The sequence below is a fragment of the Amblyraja radiata genome, chromosome 31 (assembly GCF_010909765.2).
Source record: "Amblyraja radiata isolate CabotCenter1 chromosome 31, sAmbRad1.1.pri, whole genome shotgun sequence".
In the NCBI taxonomy this organism is placed as follows: Eukaryota; Metazoa; Chordata; class Chondrichthyes; order Rajiformes; family Rajidae; genus Amblyraja; species Amblyraja radiata.
Window position 1 is genome coordinate 23,462,911 of NC_045986.1, and position 19,321 is coordinate 23,482,231.

At 46.6% G+C, this 19,321-nt stretch overlaps 1 protein-coding gene across 3 annotated transcripts in view; it reads right to left on the reverse strand.

Annotated features, from left to right (window-relative positions):
• Positions 1 to 242: 242 nt before the first annotated feature.
• morn1 (MORN repeat containing 1) overlaps positions 243 to 19,321 on the reverse strand; it is a 168,235-nt gene continuing 149,156 nt past the window's right edge. For all 3 annotated transcript variants that reach the window (XM_033048111.1, XM_033048113.1, XM_033048112.1), the window contains 2 exons: positions 6,495 to 6,562; positions 243 to 2,056 (listed from right to left, as the gene is read on the reverse strand). In XM_033048111.1, coding sequence (XP_032904002.1) covers positions 1,908 to 2,056; positions 6,495 to 6,562 — 217 coding nt within the window. In that variant the 3' untranslated portion in view covers positions 243 to 1,907. The remainder of the gene's footprint in view (positions 2,057 to 6,494; positions 6,563 to 19,321) is intronic.

Sequence of the window (19,321 nt, forward strand, 5' to 3'; positions counted from 1 at the left end):
AGTTATCTGTATTACACCATTCATTGGGATTGGTATTGGTTTATTATTGTCACCTGTATCACGATTCAGCGAAATACTTTGGTTTGCGTGCTATCCAGGCAAAAGCAAGTTTAATGCAACAAAGGTAGACAAAAGTGCTGGAGAAACTCAGCGGGTGCAGCAGCATCTATGGAGCGAAGGAAATAGGCAACGTTTCGGGCCGAAACCCTTCTTCAGACTACAACAAACAAATACAACAAACCTTGTACTTCAAGAAGTGGGCACTTTATTCAATCAACATTGAAGAAAGACAACAGAGAGGGAGGGAGAGATAGAGAGTGAAATTAGATTGTCGAACAAGTGTTGGCTGACAAAGCAATGGCAAATCCCACAAGTGGAAGTCTTAAATATCACCACGATGGGCCCAGAGGGTGTGATTGGGAGAGGGATTGGTGGCCATGGGATGAGGGAGGGAGGGAGTTGCAGCCTGAAAAGCTGGTTCGGAAAGGTTGTTCACTAGGCTAAAGTACTGATTGAGAACAGAGAGACATTTGGATCAATCTGCTGATAAATCAGGGTGCTGGAAGAAACTTTAGGAAGGGGAGAAATTATTTAGAAAAAGGGAGAGTGAAAGTTGAAGGTTGGAGATACACCAGAGGCGGAAGGCACCAGGTGGCAAGGAAGGCCTAGTGGGAGCCCTCCACATTCCAGGCCTGCCACGCTTCATCTATTACAAGAAATGCAGCACCCTCATCACTCTCCACAGCTTTGGTTTAGTTTTGGTTTAGTTTAGAGATAGTGTGGAAACAGGCCCTTCGGCCCAGCGAATCCACGCCGACAAGTTATCACCTGTGCACTAGCATTATCCCACACACTATGCACAATTCACTATTTTACCAAAGGCAATTAACGTATAAATCTGCCGTCTTTGGAATGTAGGAGGAAACCGGAGCACCCGTAGAAAACCCACACGGTCAAGGTACAAACTCCGTACAGACAGCACCCGTGGTTAGGATTCAACCCGACTTAACCTAACCCTGCACTTCCCACCAGTGAAGGAATAGGTGCAGTGTGAATGGCACTCACTCAAGAGGGGTCACATCTGAAGTTGCCTCTGTCCTTAGCCGTCCACTGTGACTGGATAATGTAAGAACGGTGCAGTTCATCTTTGCTTGGACCATTGCGACAACTGGAGAGTCCCCTGAAAGCAGTTCCCCAGGCACAGTGCAGGGACTGAACCTGCAGTACAAGCCACCAAACCGGGGGAGGTTAGACACCGGCACCGTCACACCAGCCTCCGTAAATAGATTATCAAACCTCAGAGACAAAAAAAAATTGCTTTATCTTTCTTCCATCCTGTTTTGCTTCAGAAATACCAAAGTCTCAACGAGACACTAAGCTTTTCTCAGCAACAGCTGCGGTTAAAGCAATTGGGGCTTTTAGAGCTCTTTGGGAAGTGAAAATATTTAAATGCCTGTTTATCAAAAATAAATCTGAACAATGACATATTGGAAGGTATGAAGTAGAATATTATTAAAACTTGCACTCTGTTCTGGTACAATTCTGCTCTGAAGTGACACCTCCGCTTACAACTGGGACTTTCCTGTCTCTGTTCTTGCTTCCATTTATAGACGGGACTATTTTGGGACAGGGTGTTTACTGTGGTTCAATACATTCCCTTTCACTTCTCAGAACTGGACTCAACCCTGACCCAGATGAATGGATTGCGAATCTCTGCCCGCTGGCTCGGAGAGTTCGACGCGATGTAGTATCGCAGGCTGCCCGTCCCGGGTGACGGTGTCAGGGAGCAGACGTGTGGAGAAAGCAAGTCACAAGACGGGAGACACATCAAGGGAAGTGGTGGGTGGGTGTGGCCCGAAAACAACCGAAAAGGTGCTACAGACACGCAGGGTTCTTCAGCAGCATGTCTACTTGCTGAGGACTTTGTGAGGCTCCTTTCTGGCGCCCGTTTTGCTCGGTTTCTGTGGTACGACCTTCAGGAGCTTGAAAGCGGTTGGAAGAGTGCGACCCAGGAAAGGCGGGCTCGTCATATCCGTCACCATGATCACATATTCGCCTGAAATCAGAGGTGCACTGATTTGAAATGTTTTTGCTTTATTTTTCATTTCTCCCCATTTCCCCCGAGGTTCAAGCACTGAGCTTCACGACTATTGCCCGGGGCTCCGGTGCCATCTTTGTGTGGTCTGACACAAGCAGTCCCATATTTTGATGCCGATTCCTGTTCCTAGTACGAAAGTTTCAGCAACAGAATTGTACGTCACAGAACCTTTAGTTTAGTTTAGATTAGACATACAGCGTGGAAACAGGGCCTTTGGCCCACCGAGTCCGCGCCGACCAGTGATCACCCCGTACACTAGCACTATCCTACACGCACTAGGAACAATTTCGAATCTTTACCAAAGGCACTTAACCTACAAACCTGCATGTCTTTGGAGTGTGGGAAGAAATGGAAGCACTCGGGGACATACGGAGAACGTACAAACTCCGTAAAGACAGTACCTGTAGTTAGGATCGAACCCGGGTCTCTGGTGCTGTAAGGCAGCAACTCTACTGCTGAGCCACCGTGCTGCCCATAAGCTCTTCACAACAAAGGCCGTTTATCAGTCCTATACTAAGTAGATCTGTTGGTAGCTTGGTAGGTTAATGTGCTATCAGGTGTGGAATCAGGGCCTACAGATCCCAGCTTCACTTTCCGCCGAAGATAGACACAAAAAGCTAGAGTAACTCAGCGGGTCAGACAGCATCTCTGGAGAAAAGGAATAGGTGACATTTCGGTTCGAGACCCTTTTTCACACTCTCCGCATATGTCATGATGCTATCGGGGATGCTACAACCCTGCCTAAGCCAGAGAAAAAAATGAACCAGCTGGCAACTCCTGATCTCTCTCATGTGAGCCTAATGTGAGACTGAGCAGTGATGTTGGGAAGAGATCAGGACCGCACTCACCTTGGGTTGTATAGGCGTTGGACCCCACTCCTCCACTCAATTAATTAGTGCCTCACCTTCTCTCAGTACCTGCGTTAACCCCAGACAATGAAACTAAGATCCCTACAACCTAGAAAGAAGGAACTGCAGACGTTGCTTTACACAAAAGTGCTGGAGTAACTCAGCGGGTCTGGCAGCATCTCCGGAGAACATGGATAGGTGACGTTTCGGTTCGGGACCCTTCTTCAGACTCTGACGCATTCCATCAGACCCTTCTTCAGGGAACAAAGATGCCTTGTGAGCAGTGTTTGGGGAATGAGAAGTTGGGCTGGTCAATGAAACGCTGCTGATGCCCACGCTCCAGCAGCAGCTGACAAGTTCTAGGGCAGCAGGAATGTCTCCAGATGAAGCATAATATTAATCTTGGGATGAATCAGACAAATCACAGTGTGTGTGTGTGTGTTCCTCCATTGTAAAAATATTTATTCAGCTGAATCAAAATTGTAGAAGGTTGTGTTATCTTTGTCTTTGGACACATAATACAACGAAAGGGGAAAATGGAGATTATAAGAAAACAGCGGCCCAGCAGTAAGCTCGATGGATCACGCATTTCTGTGGAATATTTCATGACATCCCAGGCCCTTTACAGTCAATGGACTACTTTTGAATTGTAGTCCTTGTTGGAAAGTCAGAAACACAGCAGGCAAACTGGGCACAAAACTTCCAAGGAATAATGATCAGGTAGACATAAAACACTGGTGTAAATCTGGGAGATGCTGCCTCACCTGCCTGAGTTACTCCAGCATTTTGTGTCTATCTTCAGTGCAAACCAGCATCTGCAGTTCCTTCTTACACACAATGATCAGGTAATCAGGTATTGGGATGCTGGTTGGAGAATAACTATTGGGCAGAACTCCAGAATTAATAGCCCCGCTCTTCAAAGCAGGACGGGGGCTCTGTAACGTCCGAGGGTATGGGTGTACAGCAGCTTGGCTGAATGGCTTAGACTTTAGACTTTCGAGATACAACATGGAAACAGGCCCTTCGGCCCACGCCAACCAGCAATCACCCCATACACTAGCACTAGTCTGAAGAAGGGTTACGGCCCGAAACGTTGCCTATTTCCTTCGCCCCATAGATGCTGCCGTACCCACTGAGGTTCTCCAGCAATTTTGTCTACCTTCGATTCTCCGGCATGTGCAGTTCCTTCTTGAACATACACTAGCACTATCCTACACACTCGGGACCCTTTATAATTAACAGAAGCCAATTAACCTACAAACCTGTATGTGTTTGGAGTGTTGGAGGAAACCAGAGCACCCGGAGAAAACCCACACAGGTCACGGGGAGAACATACAAACTCCGTACAGACAAGCACCCATAGTCAGGATGGCACCCGGGTCCCTGGCGCTGTAAGACAGCAACTCTACCACTGTGCCACCGTTCCACTCTTCTAATACATATCCCCTCCGATTGAATAGCACTCATGATACCAGCCTGGTTTCGTGCCAAAGTCTCTGGATTGGACCTGAACAGACCTGACAGTGTGATGAGACTCTGCTCGGCACCATTCAACTAATTTCTGTCTTCACGAGCTGCGACCTGTGGTCAGGATGTTCAAGAGATCGCTGGTAGACCCGCCTTGCACCGTGCACTCAGCACAGTGTCCTCTGAGATTGTAATGACATCTAGCATTGGGATTGACATTACACTACGCAACAGGTGGGCCGGTGCGGTTTTTAAAAGGAGAGGTTATTTAATAACCCTAAACCACAGGAGTTGTTTCACTGTTACGATAACAAGGAAACTATGCAGGGTCTCAGAGCTGGGATGCTGACATGCTGAAACTTGACCACAGATTAGGTTTTGCTGTTCACTGATTATCTTCACGGTTTCATGTTGACAGCCAAGGAGAGCTTTTTATGTTCTGTAGAACTAATCACCCCCCTGTCCAGTGCCAGCTCAGAGTGTGCCAGACGTAATGGATTAAAAATATTAAAGTGTCATGTTCACTGTAACACAATGCTCGAAAACTACAAACTGAACAACAATGTCCGCTCTTACAACAGTGACACTTTGTTGGCAGCGAAAGAAATGGCTCAGAATGTCCCAAATGCTTCGCAGCAAATGAACCGCTTGTCAAACGTGGTCGCTGTCGGCGTTTGGCGAAACTAGGCCATCAGTATGCACCCGCAGGCTCCGAAAAACCATCAATGGGTTAATGATCAGATCACCTGCTGCTTCCCATGAGATTAGGTTGGGGGAGCTTTCTGAAGGGCACAATGTAAATGCAAGCTTTTCTTTCTTGCACTTGAGGTAATTTATCTTCAACAGCCAAGAGCCTATAGATAGTCAAGAGAGTCATACAGCATAGAAGCAGGCCCACTTGCCCACATGACCCTTTACCATAGTCACACCTGCCTGCGTTTGGCCCATATCTTTCTAAACTTTTCCGTTCCATGTAATGGTCTAAATGTCTTTTAAATGAGGTTATAGTACTTCTAACAATTATCTCCTCTGGAGCTCGAAAATGTTGCCCCTCAGGCTCCTATTAAATTTGTTCCCTCTCACCTTAAACCTATGCCCTCTGGATTCCCCTACTCTGCGTAAAATTGTGCATTAACCCTATTGATTCCCCTCATGACCTTACACACCTCTATAAGATCACCCCTCGTCCTTCTGCACTCCAAGAAATGAAGTTCTATCCTGCTCAACCTCTCCCTTTAGGTCATGCCCTTGAGTCCTGGCCACATCCTCATAAATATTCTCGTCACCCTTTGCAGCATAACAACATCTTTCCTATAACAGGGTGACCAAAACAGAAAACAATACTCCAAATGTGGCCTCATCAATGTATTGTACAACTGTAACATACTGTAACTTCCCAACTGCTATACTTAATATTTAAGAAAGATGCTGGAAAGGTCGAAGGTAGAAGGATTGCTGGAGTAACTCAGCGGGTGAGGCAGCATCTATGAGAGAAGGAAATGGCAACATTTCTTCAAGACCCTTCTTCAGACTGAACCCGCTATATTTAATACACTGACTGATGAAGGCCAAAATGCCGAAAGTCTTCTTGACCATCCTATCTCCCCGTGATGCCACTGGCCAGTATACAGGGGAGGAGATAGGACAGAGTTTGGAGATTATGGGACCAGGTAAGGGGGGGGGGAGGGGGGGAGGGTTGGCAGATGGAGATCGAAGCGGATGGGGATAGGGGTAGATGGAAAGGGGGAACAAAGGGAGAGAGACCCTGGATGGACTGGTGGGAGTGGGAAAGGAGCACAAGGGCCTGAAATTGGAGTATTCAAGGTTCGTACTTTTGGGTTTTAAGCAACCCAAGTGGGATGTGAAGTATTATTCTTCTAGTTTGCGTTTGGCCTCACAGTGGCAGTGGAGATGGCCAAGGGTGGACAGGTTGTGTGGGAATGGGGAGGTGAGCTAAGCTGATATGCAACCTGAAGTTGAGAATGGCCATTACAAATGGTCGCCCCTTGATTTTGCTCATAAAGAGGAGGACACATCATGAGCATCTAATGCCATTCAAGAGGTTGTTACTCTTGTCTTACCCAATCTGATGGATGGCAGCTCTGTGCCACTCTTCGGTTTTCTGTCTATTTTGATACTAACGTCTGATCTGTAAAAAAAACATTGGAGTGACCGGTCAGCACAGTTTCATCTCTGTAGGATATAGCATCCTATAATGTGGCAAACAAATACCGCACACAATACTCCAAATATGGTCTCAGAATTTTTTTTTTATACTGCTATAGCATGACTCCCCACCTATTATGGTCAATAACTTGACTGATGAAGGCACGCATGCCTTTTGCCTTCTTTACCATCTATCCTCTTGTTTTGCCATTTTTAGGAAGCTGTGGACTTGGCCTCCAAGATCCCTCCTGCATCAATGCTCCTGAGGTTCCTGCCCTTACCTTCCTGTTGATTTAACCTCCCAAAATGTTTTTGCCTTGCACTTGTCCAGATTAAACTCTATCTGCCAAATGGCCATCCAAATTTCTAGTTGCACAACTTTCCTCATTGTCCACAACTCCTCATTCTTCTGCAAACTTACTAATCAGACTACCTATGTGTTTTCATTAATGTATATAATAAAGAAGAGATCGCAGCACTGATCCTTGTGGAACACAGTGGTCATAGACCTACAGTCAGAAAAATCACTGCTACTACTACCTTGTCTTCTATGAACAAGCCAATTTTGGACCCAACCCACCATGGATCCAATGTGATGGCACAGTGGCACAGTTGCTGCCTTAAGGTGCCAGAGACCTGGGCTCCACCCTGACCACAGGTGCTGTCTGTACGGAGTTTGTACCTTCTCCCCATGGCCTGCGTGGGTTTTCTGCGGGAAGTTCCGCTTTCCTCCCACACTCCAAAGACGTAAAGGTTTGGTGGTTAATTGGCTTTGGTAAAGTTGTAAAACTGGCACTAGTGTTAGTGCTACTGTACGGGGTGATTGCTGGTCGGCGTGGACTCGGTGGGTAGAAGGGCCTGTTTCTGCGCTGTATCTCTGTATCTCTAGAGTCTGAAGTGAGTCCATCCACTGCCCTCCCCTTGTCAACCATCTTCCTCAAAAAACCCAATCAAATTTGTGAGACAGGACCTCTCCTGCACAACGCCATGCTGACTTTCTCTGATAAGGCCATACTTTTCCAAATGCAAATAAATTCAGTGCTCAAGAATCTTCTCCAATAATTTCTCACCACTGATGTAAGGATCACGGGCGTATAATCTCCTGGTTTGTCCCTGTTGCCTTGTTGAACAAATGAACCACATTGGCTTTGTAAAGACAATTTAATATCCTCTGTAAAGTTTAAAGAGGATACAAGAAGCTCTGTTCAGGCCCAGTAATCGCCTCACATGTTCCCTTCGGTATCCTGGAATAGCGTCCACCAGGCCCTGGGGACTTATCCACCTTAATGTTTGGCAAGACAACGGAGAAGTCTGTTGTCAACTTAATGTTCAAGAGTGATCCCTGCACCTAGACTACGACAATCAGTGGGTGTCCATTGGCGAGGCCAGGCTGCAATTATAAATGTGGGAGCACTTGAGGTGCCTTCATCCCAACTGTAATCAAACACGCTCAGCTTGCAGCATCCTTCTTGTTCTGATAACAGCTCTGTTGTCCCCAGTACCCTTGCTCTGCGTCATTCCGTGAACTGAAACCAGATCAGAACTTTTCGTAGGCGAGGATTATATCCGTTTTGTCTAAATTTAACAAGCATGCAGTTGAAGCAGCATGAAAACATCGAGACAGATATCTTCACATCCTACAGAGATCATATCAAGCTGCTTGCAGCAGTGTGAATATCATGTGCTTTCAGTCCATAGGATAATTGTTACATGGCTGCGAGCATGGTTTAGAGAAGGCAATTGATTTAATTTATTAGGGAAAGGACAATCAATAAGTACATGGTGATGTCTGGCTGCTATGAGGTACAAGGGAATAATTGAATCAGAGAATTCCGGAGATGCCATTATCTGAGCAAGGGGGAGTGTGTATCTGACACATGCTGCTGGTCATTGATATGCTTCAACAGAATGTTGCTGGCATTCCTTGTAGTCCACAGCTGCACCAAACGTAGCCCATACTTGGAGCATTGTTTGCACTTCTGCTGGCAAAACCACAGCAAGCAAATGCCACCCCCCTCCTCGGTTTGGTTTTCTCATCATAACCCATGTATGCGTACAGAGGTACAGTAGCCTTTCACTGTACCTCAATACACATGGCAATGTGACGAGGGTGGCATGGCACGGTGGCGCAGCGGTAGAGTTGCTGCCTTACAATGCCTGAGGCACTGGTTCAATCCTGACTACGGGTTGCTATCCGTACGGAGTTTCTACGTTCTCCCCGTGACCTGCGTGGCATTTCTCCGGGATCTCTGGTTTCCTCTCACACTCCAAAGACGTACATGTTTGTCGGCTAATTGGTATAATTGCAAATTGTTCCTAGTGCGTGTAGGATAGCGTCAGTGTGTGGGGATCGCTGGTCAGCGCGGACTCGGTGGGCCTAAAGGCCTGTTTCCGCGCTGTGTCTCTAAACTAAAACTAAACCAAGTAACTAACTAATCTGTGAGTTTTAATAATTTACTCTCGGCATAATGCTCGAGGCCTGTGAGTGCAGCCAGGAACTGACTCCACTGAAGTGCTGCAAATTGACAAATTCCTTCATGTAAGGACACTCTCTCTGACACTCAGCTGTAATTAAACTGATTCCTGCTGTAAATGGGGTGCAGTTACAACCTACTGGGTCACAAATCCCGACACCGTTGTAAACTGGGTAAATATGCAGCTGATCTGAACATTAGTCTTTTCACATGTTAACAAAAATGTATGCAAGATTGAGAATTCACTCTGCTCAAAGATATAGTTTAGTTTAGAGATACAGCGTGGAAACAGGCCCTTCAGCCCACCGGATCCGAACCGACCAGCGATCACACGGACTAGGGGCAATTAACCCACAAACCTGCACGCCTTCAGAATGTGGGAAGAAACTGGAGCATCTGGAGAAAACCCACACAGTCACTCGGAGAACGTACAGACTGCGTACAGACAGCACCCGTAGTCAGGATCGAACCTGGCTCTCTGGTGCTGTAAGGCAGCAACTGTACTGCTGCGCCACCATGCAAAGATGGGTGGGTTGACTTTGGACAGAACCTCAACTTGTAACCCATTCCTCTTGAACTCCTGCACTTTTGGTTTTCACAAAAGTGGAAATGAATGGGTGTACAACTTGCTTCTGGAGATAGGCATCCATTGGAATACTTTCAGCAGGCTGTATGTCTCAGATCTGATCTCCAAATCTGCTTTGATGCTCCCAGGCTCCCAGATGCTCCAGGCTGCCAGGCAAGTGATTTCCATTACTGAGCAGTAGGGAGAGGTGAAGCAGGCAGGGACACCATTCCTTCGAGTGCAGGAGGATGAGTGGTGATCTTATAGAGGTGCGCAGAATCATGAGAGGAATAGATCGGGTGAACGCGCGGAGTCTCTTGCCCAGAATAGGGTAATCGAGAACCAGAGGACATGGGTTTTTGGTGAGGAGGGAACCTGAGGGGTAACTTTTTCACGCAATGGGTGGTGGGTGTATGGAACGAGCTGCTGGGGGAGGTAGTTGAGGCAGGGACTATCGCAAAGTTCAAGAAACATTCAGACAGGATAGGATAGGTTTGGAGGGATATGGGCCAAACGCAGGCGGGGGGGGGACTAGTGTAGACGGGACATGTTGGTCGGTGTGGGCAAGTTGGGCCGAAGGGCCCGTTTTCAAGCTATATGACTATGACTCTATAACACTGCTTGTATGAGAGGAGAAGCAGCAGAGTTTAGTCAAGACCCTCCAAATTAACCCCTTTCCCCTTCTATGGGAACAGCCACCCTGCCCATTTTTGGATAGCAGACTGTCCACCTAACCCTTTCACTGATCATTATTGCTGTCCCGAGTCTCTGCCTCGTCCATCCCATCACAATTATCCCGACCCGTAGACCTAGTTGTATCCAGCACCTCTATCCCAACAAGCAGCTAAAGAGTTGTAGCCTCAGTGAAGCCTCCCTGCCTGACTGGGAGCTAATCAGGCTGGCCTCTGCATGGGCACCAATTCAAACAGTTAAACACAATGGCATTCAAGCTTGGAAATGCAGCCTAATAAATATTGGAAATGTAATTAACTGCAATCCTCCCATAATTCGAAGGGGCCTCAGTAAGTGTTCATTCACTCCTTTTATAATCTGCTTCCCCTGGAGCTTTAGTTTAGTTTGGTTTTGAGATACAGCGCAGAAACAGGCCCTTCCGCCACTGAGTCCGCGCCGACCAGCGATCCCCGCGCACCAACACTATCCTTCACACGCTAGGGACAATTTATAATGAAACCAAGCCAATTAACCCACAAACCTGCACGTCTTTGGAGTGTGGGAGGAAATTGGAGCCATCGCAGAAAACCCGCACAGGTCACGGGGAGAATGTACAAAATCTGTACCGACAGCACCCGTAGTCAGGGTTGAACCTGGGTCTCTGGCATTGTAAATCTGCAACTCTACTGTTGCACCACTGTGCCGCCCTTATTAAGAGTTGTGCACTCTTTTCTTGGGCCACTCTCACCAGTGAGTCTAATCCCCTTTACCCTTGTTAACAAGGTAAAGTGGTTACATTTATAGATACAGCATGGAAACAGCCCATGGAGTCCACGTCACCCATCCATCCCACTTTTGCATCCATTCCCTACACACTAGGGACATTTTTTGTATTGACGGCAATTAACCTACAAACCAGCTCATCATTGGCCTGTGGGAAGAAACCGGAGTACAGGGAGAAATCCCGTGCATTCACGGGGAGAATGTGCAAACTTCACACAGACAGCGCCCGAGGTGAAGATCGAACCAAAGCCTCCGGCGCTGTGAGGCAGCAACTCTACCAGCTGCCCCACTGTGGCACCCTGTAAAGTAGTTACAGTAATCAGTTTTTTTTTTAAATTGGACTCCATGTGTTCTTCTTCTTATTGAGTCCACACACAAGATTAGAAGTTGTTCAGCCAGAGCTGAACACACTTCTCGGCATCTGCACAATGGTGTCTGTCTTGCGCTTCTTGTGCTTCTTGTGCGTGGTGGTGGAAAGATTGGTTGAAACAGGGCCGCGACGTGAACGCTCTTTCCTTGGCCCCACTCCATGTGTTGACAAAGAAATACAAAAGCTGCTGTTTTGTTTTCTTCTGGTTGAGTAATTGGCAGGTTCTGCCAAAACTGCGCACAAAATTCACACCTGTTTTACCGGTGGCAATTGATGCTGAGATTGCCTGCTGATCTAATTATCATATGCTGGAATGTGAAAGTAAGAATGAAAAGTTCATGCCCAAGTCGAAGGCCTACCTCTATTAGCTTTATCCCTTTTAAGCTGGAAGCATGTTTTAAGCCGTCAAAGCACTGTTTATCACTTCCAGCCGAACACACCAAGGCAGAGATTGACACAAAAGGCTGGAGAAACTCAGCGGGTCAGGCAGCTTTAAGAAAACTCCCTCCCACATCAAGGCCGATCATTGCAGGCCACAGGGATCTGGTACAGCCGGGGGCAACCATGATCGCACTGCATAGGAGGGGCTGGCTTGAGGGGCCAACTCCTTTTTTAATGTGTAGGAAGGAATTGCAGATGGTGATTTAAACTGAAGATAGACACAAAAGGCTGAAGTAGCTCAGTGCGACACGAGTAAAGGAATAGGTGAAGTTTCGGGTCGAGACCGTTTTTCAGACCCTGAAGATGGGTCTCGAGCCGAAACGTCACCTATTCCTTTTCTCCAGAGATGCTGCCTGACCCGCTGAGTTACTCCAGCTTATTGTGTCCATCTTTTTTAATGTACTTATGTCCAGGTTTTGTCACTCATTCTGATGTCAAAAAAATGTGCTCCGAGTGTCAGGGAGGAGATAATTCCTAAAACACCAGCAAAGTGACTTTGAAACCCGTTGTGACTAAAGCCTTGGGCAAATATATGATGTCATTTTGTAGAGGCACAGTAGATTGGCACAGTAGGGTGGCACGATGGCACAGCAGTAGAGTTGCTGCCTCACAACGCAAGAGACCCGGGTTCCATCCTGACTACGGGTGCTGTCTGTACGGAGTTTGTACGTTCTCCCCGTGACCTGCGTGGGTTTTCTCCGGGATCTCCGGTTTCCTCCCACACACCAAAGACGTGCAGGTTTGTAGGTTAATTGGCTTGGTAAAAGAAAAAAAGGTAAAATTGTCCCTAGTGTGTGTAGGATAGAGTTGGTATGCGGGGATCGCTTGTCGGCACCGACTCGGTGGGCCAAAGGGTCTGTTTCCGCTCTGTATCTTTACACCAAACTAAAATTGGAAATAAAAATGGAGGGTGATGTAAAATAAATGACCAGCCTATTCCACATTCACACAATGTGCAAATAATCTCCTTTAGTTTTATCAGTTGTGTTCAATTGTAGGTTTCCTCTTCATTCCTCTCTCTCAGTTTTGCAGGCAATGGGGTTTCTATGTCAGACTATTCCCTCCAACCACTCTCTTCCCAACACAAGGGCCCCTGCACTGTTAAGTCTGAAGGGTCTTGACTTGAAACGTCACCTATTCCTTCTCTCCACAGATGCTGCCTGTCCCGCTGAGTTACTGCTGCATTTTGTGTCTATTGCTGCAAGCAATCTCTGGTGAATCCAAGGTGATGGGTCTCAGTCATCGTGGTATTAATGCCTTCGTTGCCCATTTTTTGCACTGCAGAGCATCACAAAACCATTTTTCTTCAGTGAAGAGGGAGCAGCAGAGCGGAGATGTGAGTTTTCTGTGCCATTGCCACCACACTAGCTGTTAGCAGGTTCAATATCTGTCAGAAATTCATGCCACTCTATCCAACTGTCAAGCAGTTCAATAGTGCAGCAAGGATTGAAGAAATCTTTACTGGCCTTGAAGTTGCTGCCCATTATGTATTGACTCACCTCCACTGAGAACCAAATGCTTCATCTGCTTTCTACATCAAGGTGTAGGGGAACTCTTACTCACTGTCTCCAAGATGGTCTTAAAACCACAACAGCATTTAGGTTGCTATGTCAACCTATAAATATTTTATTTTGTTCTGTTTCAACCATTAGACAAATACATAGGAAGGAAACCAAGATCTAGCCCTCAGTCAAGCTGAGCATGTGAAGCAGGCACACCAGGGGTGCAGCAGAAGCAAGCGTTTAAAAAGGAAAAGCGTTCTCAAGAAAAGAGATACGGGACGTATTTGAACACGTGCAAATTGGGAAGGAGTCACAGTTGCTCTCTGTACAATGCCACTCCTCACCTTTCACAGCATCACTGTGCTGCTCCCCATTGCTGCCTTAAACATCCTTTCTGCGTTTACACTCGTTGTGCAGCCCAGTTTTCCGGGGTGCAAAGACCCGGTTATTCTCCAGCACCCACCCCTTCTCTCCAGAGATGCTGCCTGTCCCGCTAAGTTACTCCAGCTTTTTGTGTCTGTCTTCAGTTTAAACCAGAATCTGCAGTTCCTTCTTACACATTTTCCAGCCATGCCTGATGTGTAGAACGACTGAGGCCATTTGACTTTGCCGATCCATCCCTGTCCACGGACCGATGATAATTATCTACCCCGATATTTTAATAACTGACAGACGACAACGTAGCAAAGATTTCAATCCATCCTACATGTTCCGTATATCATCACTCTCCGTGCAACTTTGTCGGTGCCAGGACGTGGCCACACTTGTGTACTGCCTAGGTGAGGTCTGCGACAGGATTTTACCAGGTTGTATGCAAAACAAAGCGTTTTACTGTACCAAGGTACATATGGCAATGAAGTATCATTGAATCAATAAATCATTGAATTGAATCATTGAAGCTTTGCTTTGAATTGATTCATGGAATTGAATCATTGAATCATTGAATAAATAACTTTTCCTTCAAATCGCCTTTAAAGCTTCTTCCTCTAACGATAGAGGAAGATATCACTATCTTGGGAAAAAGATTCCGACTATCTACCCTCTCCATGCTTCTTATAATTTTACATAGTCAGGTCACCCTCATTCACTCCAAGGAAAACACTTAAACCTATACAATCTCTCTCCATAAACTAAAGTCCTCTAATCCAGACAACATCCTATGCTCTCTCTCTCTCTCTCTCTCCAGCACTGCCATATCCTTCCTCTTATGTGGTGACCCGAACTGCTCACAATACTCCATGTGCAGTCTCATCTGTTATAGATTCACAGTGTGGAAACAGGCCCTTCTGCCCAACTTGTCCACCTTGTTTTGTCCATTATGTCCCAATTTGTACATTCTGCACCACGACCTATGAAAGGAAGTGTGCCATATGGCTTCTTCACCAGCCCATCTTCCTGTGTTGTCACTGTGTTAGGCAACATTCCTTCGCTTCCTACCATTTACTGAACACACATACCTTTATATGACTTCTCCAAATGCATCACCCCACGCCTGTCGGGATTAAATTCTATCTACCAAAGCTCTGCCCCACTTTCTATCTGATCTACAGTATATGCTGCTGCAGCCGTAGCCAACCCATCTCTCTATCTGCAACATCACCAATAATTGTGTCAACTGCAAACTTATTAATCATATCTCCTATATTCACATTCAAGTTGTAATTATATATCGGAAACAACAAGCATCGCAGCACCAAGCCCTGTGATACATCACTGGTCACATACTTTCATTCAGAATAATATTCTTCCACCACGAGCATGTGCCTTTTGTCACTAAGCCAGCTTTGCTTCCCACTGGGCAACCCACCGTGGATCCCATGCGCCTTAACCATCCTGTACCAGCTCACCATGCAGGGCTTTGTCAATTGCCGTACACAGGAAGCGCCAGAAATGAAATAACCTGCGACTGTTAACCGTGAGGTGGTACAGTGAAGCAGCAGTAGAGTTGCTGCCTTACAGTGCCAAAATCTCGGATTCAATTCTGACTACGGGTACTATCTGTATAGAGTTTATATGTTCTCCCTGCGACTGTGTGGTTTTTCTCCGGGTGCCCCGGTTTCCACCCACACTCCAAAGACGTATAGATTTGTAGGTCAATTGGCTTCAGTGAGAATTGTAAATTGTCCCTAGTGTGTCGGATAGTACTAGTGTATGGGTATTGCTCGTTGGCAGGGACTCGGTGGGCCGAAGGGCCTGTTTCCGCACTGTATCTCTAACCTAAACTAAACTAAATTAATTGCTCATTTACAGTCAGTAGTAAGCACCAATGGTGCTACCACCCTCAGCGAAGGACAACAGTGTCACCACATCCCATGAGATGCAGCGGTGAATCAATGCACAACCTGAGCCAAGGGCAAGATCATTCTCAGCAAGAGTCCAACGCTGAACAATGCTTAGTGAGTGCTGATATTGTTACCGTACTTAGGAAGATCCACCAATGATATTGTGCTCAGTGAGAGTTAATGGTGAAATAATATTCATTGAGAGTCAGCCACAAGACAGGCTGGCGAAAGGCGACTGGAATTGTACTCAGTTGGAGTCAATAGTGACATTGTACTGATGTAGAGTCAATGTTAAACCTAGATAGTGAAGGTGAGTGGTGAAACAGTGCTGAGTATGAGTGTGCTGGGACACATGAGTGGCAAGGGTGTGGGGTAAAATTGTGATTTGGGGAAACTGTATTGTATGTATGTATAGCCTCCGAGAATGTTGGATGGAGCTTAGTAAGGATCATGTATTGTATATATTTATTTTTCGAATAAAGTCTATTTTGAAATGTAACAAAAAAAAATGAAACCATACTCAGTCAGTGGTGAAACCGTGCTCAGCAGAAAGCCATGGTGATAGTTCTACTCAGAGTTGGCATGGGCAAGTTGGGCCAAAGGGCCTGTTTCCATGCTGGATAGACACAAAAAAGCTGGAGTAACTCAGTGGGACAGGCAGCATCTTTGGAGAGAAGGGAAGGTCGAGACTGCATGACTCTACGACTCTAAGATGCACGGTGGAAAAGCAGATAAGGCTTTGTTTGGGGAGAAAAACGGTGAATTCAGGCGATGGTTGACTGATCCTGGTGGCCTCCAGCATTCAGAGTGAACAGGGAGAGGGACACAGAGCTCTGGTGATATTCCATACACAACCTCTCCTGTGAAATGTCATGCAACCCCACTTTACGGCGCCTGCCCGTTCCGTATTAAAAAGAAAGGCGAAACCATATCGCACACATTGTTTCCTCGTTCCTTGGCTGAACGTTGCGATTCGGCTCAGCTTGGCGCTGGTTTGAGCTGGCAACATGTAGCTGGGAAGGGGTTAAAACAGCTGGCATTCCCATTACCTCAGCGGCTGCATCCGCTCCATACAGTGCGCGACATTCTTATTCCAGCATTGCGTCAGAGGAGAAGCATTCATCCCGAGCAGCAGGGATTTAACATTTAAGCCCACAGCAACCAAATTACATCCGTCAGATCCAGCTGGTCTGTGTTCAGGCCTTACACCTGCTTTACTCTATTATTTGCATCACGAAGAGACAGGCCATCCATTTGGAGACAGGCAACCTTTAAGGCTCATGGTGAGCTGAGAAATTAACTCAATTTTCTTTGCATCCAAATAGTCCCTTTTATTTTTGCCGGTGACTCTTGCGATAAAGAACCCAGTTGTGCAAGGTGGGCCCCAGATTCCTTGGCCTTTGCTGTCGTTTGGCAGTGACAAGGCTTTGTTGGCCCAGAACTGGAAGAACCAGCCTGAGTTCCTGCTCTTGTGACGCCGGCTGGAGGCCCAGACTGGGTTCAGCTGCATTGATTCTCCTCTCCCATTTTCAACAACTCAAGCATGGCCTACACTAACAAGCTGCGGTCGGGTCTACTGCAGAGGGGGATGTATCGCATCGCTGAATTCTATCCTTGTGAGAGGCCGTATCTTCAGAGAAACTGACGGGGGAATTAGACATTTAAAAAATGTTGTCTGAAGTGCAAACCTGAGACTATTCCCCGGGGAAAAGTGACGCCACGCATCCAAAGGTGCTAATGTGTTGGGAGGAACTGCCGATGCTGGTTTACACCGAAGATAGACACAAAATGCTGGAGTAACTCAGCTGGATAGGTCTCAACCCGAAACGTCACCCATTCCTTCCCTCCAGAGATGCTGCATGTCCCGCTGAGTTACTCCACATTTTGTGTCTATCTCCAAAGGTGCTAACGTTATCAGTGTATCTAATCTCACTGCGGTGGCATTGGGGACAAGTATTTGACTGGAACCAAGGGCAGCAAGAAACGCGGGACCTCATGGATCCATTCATCAGATGGACATCAGAGGCTACAGTAGGGCTTTGAGGCTTGGCTGGATGTATCCTGGAAGTGTCATTGTGTGAGCTCCTGGCTGGAGTCACTCTGCCTCCATTACCCCTGTGGTGCACTGCCCTACCACACCAATTGAACAATAAACCAATGCTTCAGATCAAGGACAGGTGGACCAGATTGAGTAATTCTCGACTATGATTCAAACAGGTTATTTTCCCATCATCAATGTAATGCGTCACAACCAATTCTTACTTCCATTCTGGACAGTAATTTTTAATTCCTGGACAAAGCTGGAAGGTGGGCAACTTCCTGATCTCCTGATCTCCTGATTCCCCAACTCCAGTGCATGACAGGGTTCAGAGGGTCAGGAAGAGTCCTAGTTTGATCAGAGAGGCATGCAAAGTGTTTATCCGAGGCTGCATCAGGTGCGTGTCCAGGCTTTGGATGATCAGAACTTTAGGTTGGACTCTTTGCTCCTGGCCTCTCATCCAGTGACCTCCAATGAAAGGTACAGAGCTGTTGTCAACATAGTTAATTAGTTTAGTTTATTGTCACGTTACCGAGGTACAGTGAAAAGCTTTTGTTGCGTGCTAACCAGTCAGCGGAAAGACAATACATAATTACAATCGTGCCATTTACAGTGTACCGGTACATGATAGAGGGAATAACGTGCATATCTTTAGTGCAAGATAAAGCCAGTAAAGTCTGATCGAAGATAATTCGAGGGTCAGCAATGAGGTAGATAGTGGTTGAGGACTGCTCGCTAGTTGTGGTATGATGATTCAGTTGCCTGATAACAGCTGGAAAGAAACTATCCCTGAACCTGAAGTCTGAAGAAGGGTCTCGACTCAAAACGTCACCTATTTCCTTCGCTCCATAGATGCTGCCTCACCTGCTAAGTTTCTCCAGCATTTTTGTCTACCCTGAACCTGGAGATGTGCGTTTTCACACTTATATACTTTTTGCCCGATGGGAGAGAGGAGCAGTTGCCAGGCCCGCGAAAGGTCCTGATCTGAAACATTGTTGTCTGTCTATTCCCTCCACAGATGCTGCCTGACCTACTGAGTTTCTCCAGCACTTTGTGGTTTGCTCAAGATTCCAGCATTTGCATTTTCTTGTATCCCCACCAAAATAAGTTATTCAATCCATCCAACGTGAGCTAGCTACAAAAACATCATCCAGTTGTCCTTCTCCCCCCTTACTCTTCGTAGCCCAGCTGTGGATACTTTCCCTTTACAAGGAGTTGCCCAGTTTTCAAAGTTGCTGTTGAATCTGTCCTCCAGTAACACTGAAGGACTCGAATAAAGGATAGAGCAGAGGAGGACCTGGTTCTAACCACTGTCCTTAGCTCAGCTTATAGCCACTTAAATGACACGTCACAGGGGATGGAATGAACCCGGGTAAAAATCAGAAAAGGAAGGGAGAAAATGGCAGAGGAAATAAAGATGAACAAGCAGCTGGCAGTGTGTTTAAAGCTATTTCAATGTTGGGTTTTGCCCTTGGGGCATGGGTTACAATCAGAAGCAGTTGATTGAATTGCTGCTCTGCAGTTCTCTGGCAACCAGCAATTACTCCCCAGGCTCTCATTACCATCCCCACTTACTACTTAATGCCACAACTGGGAGAAAGGTTGCTGCAGAACG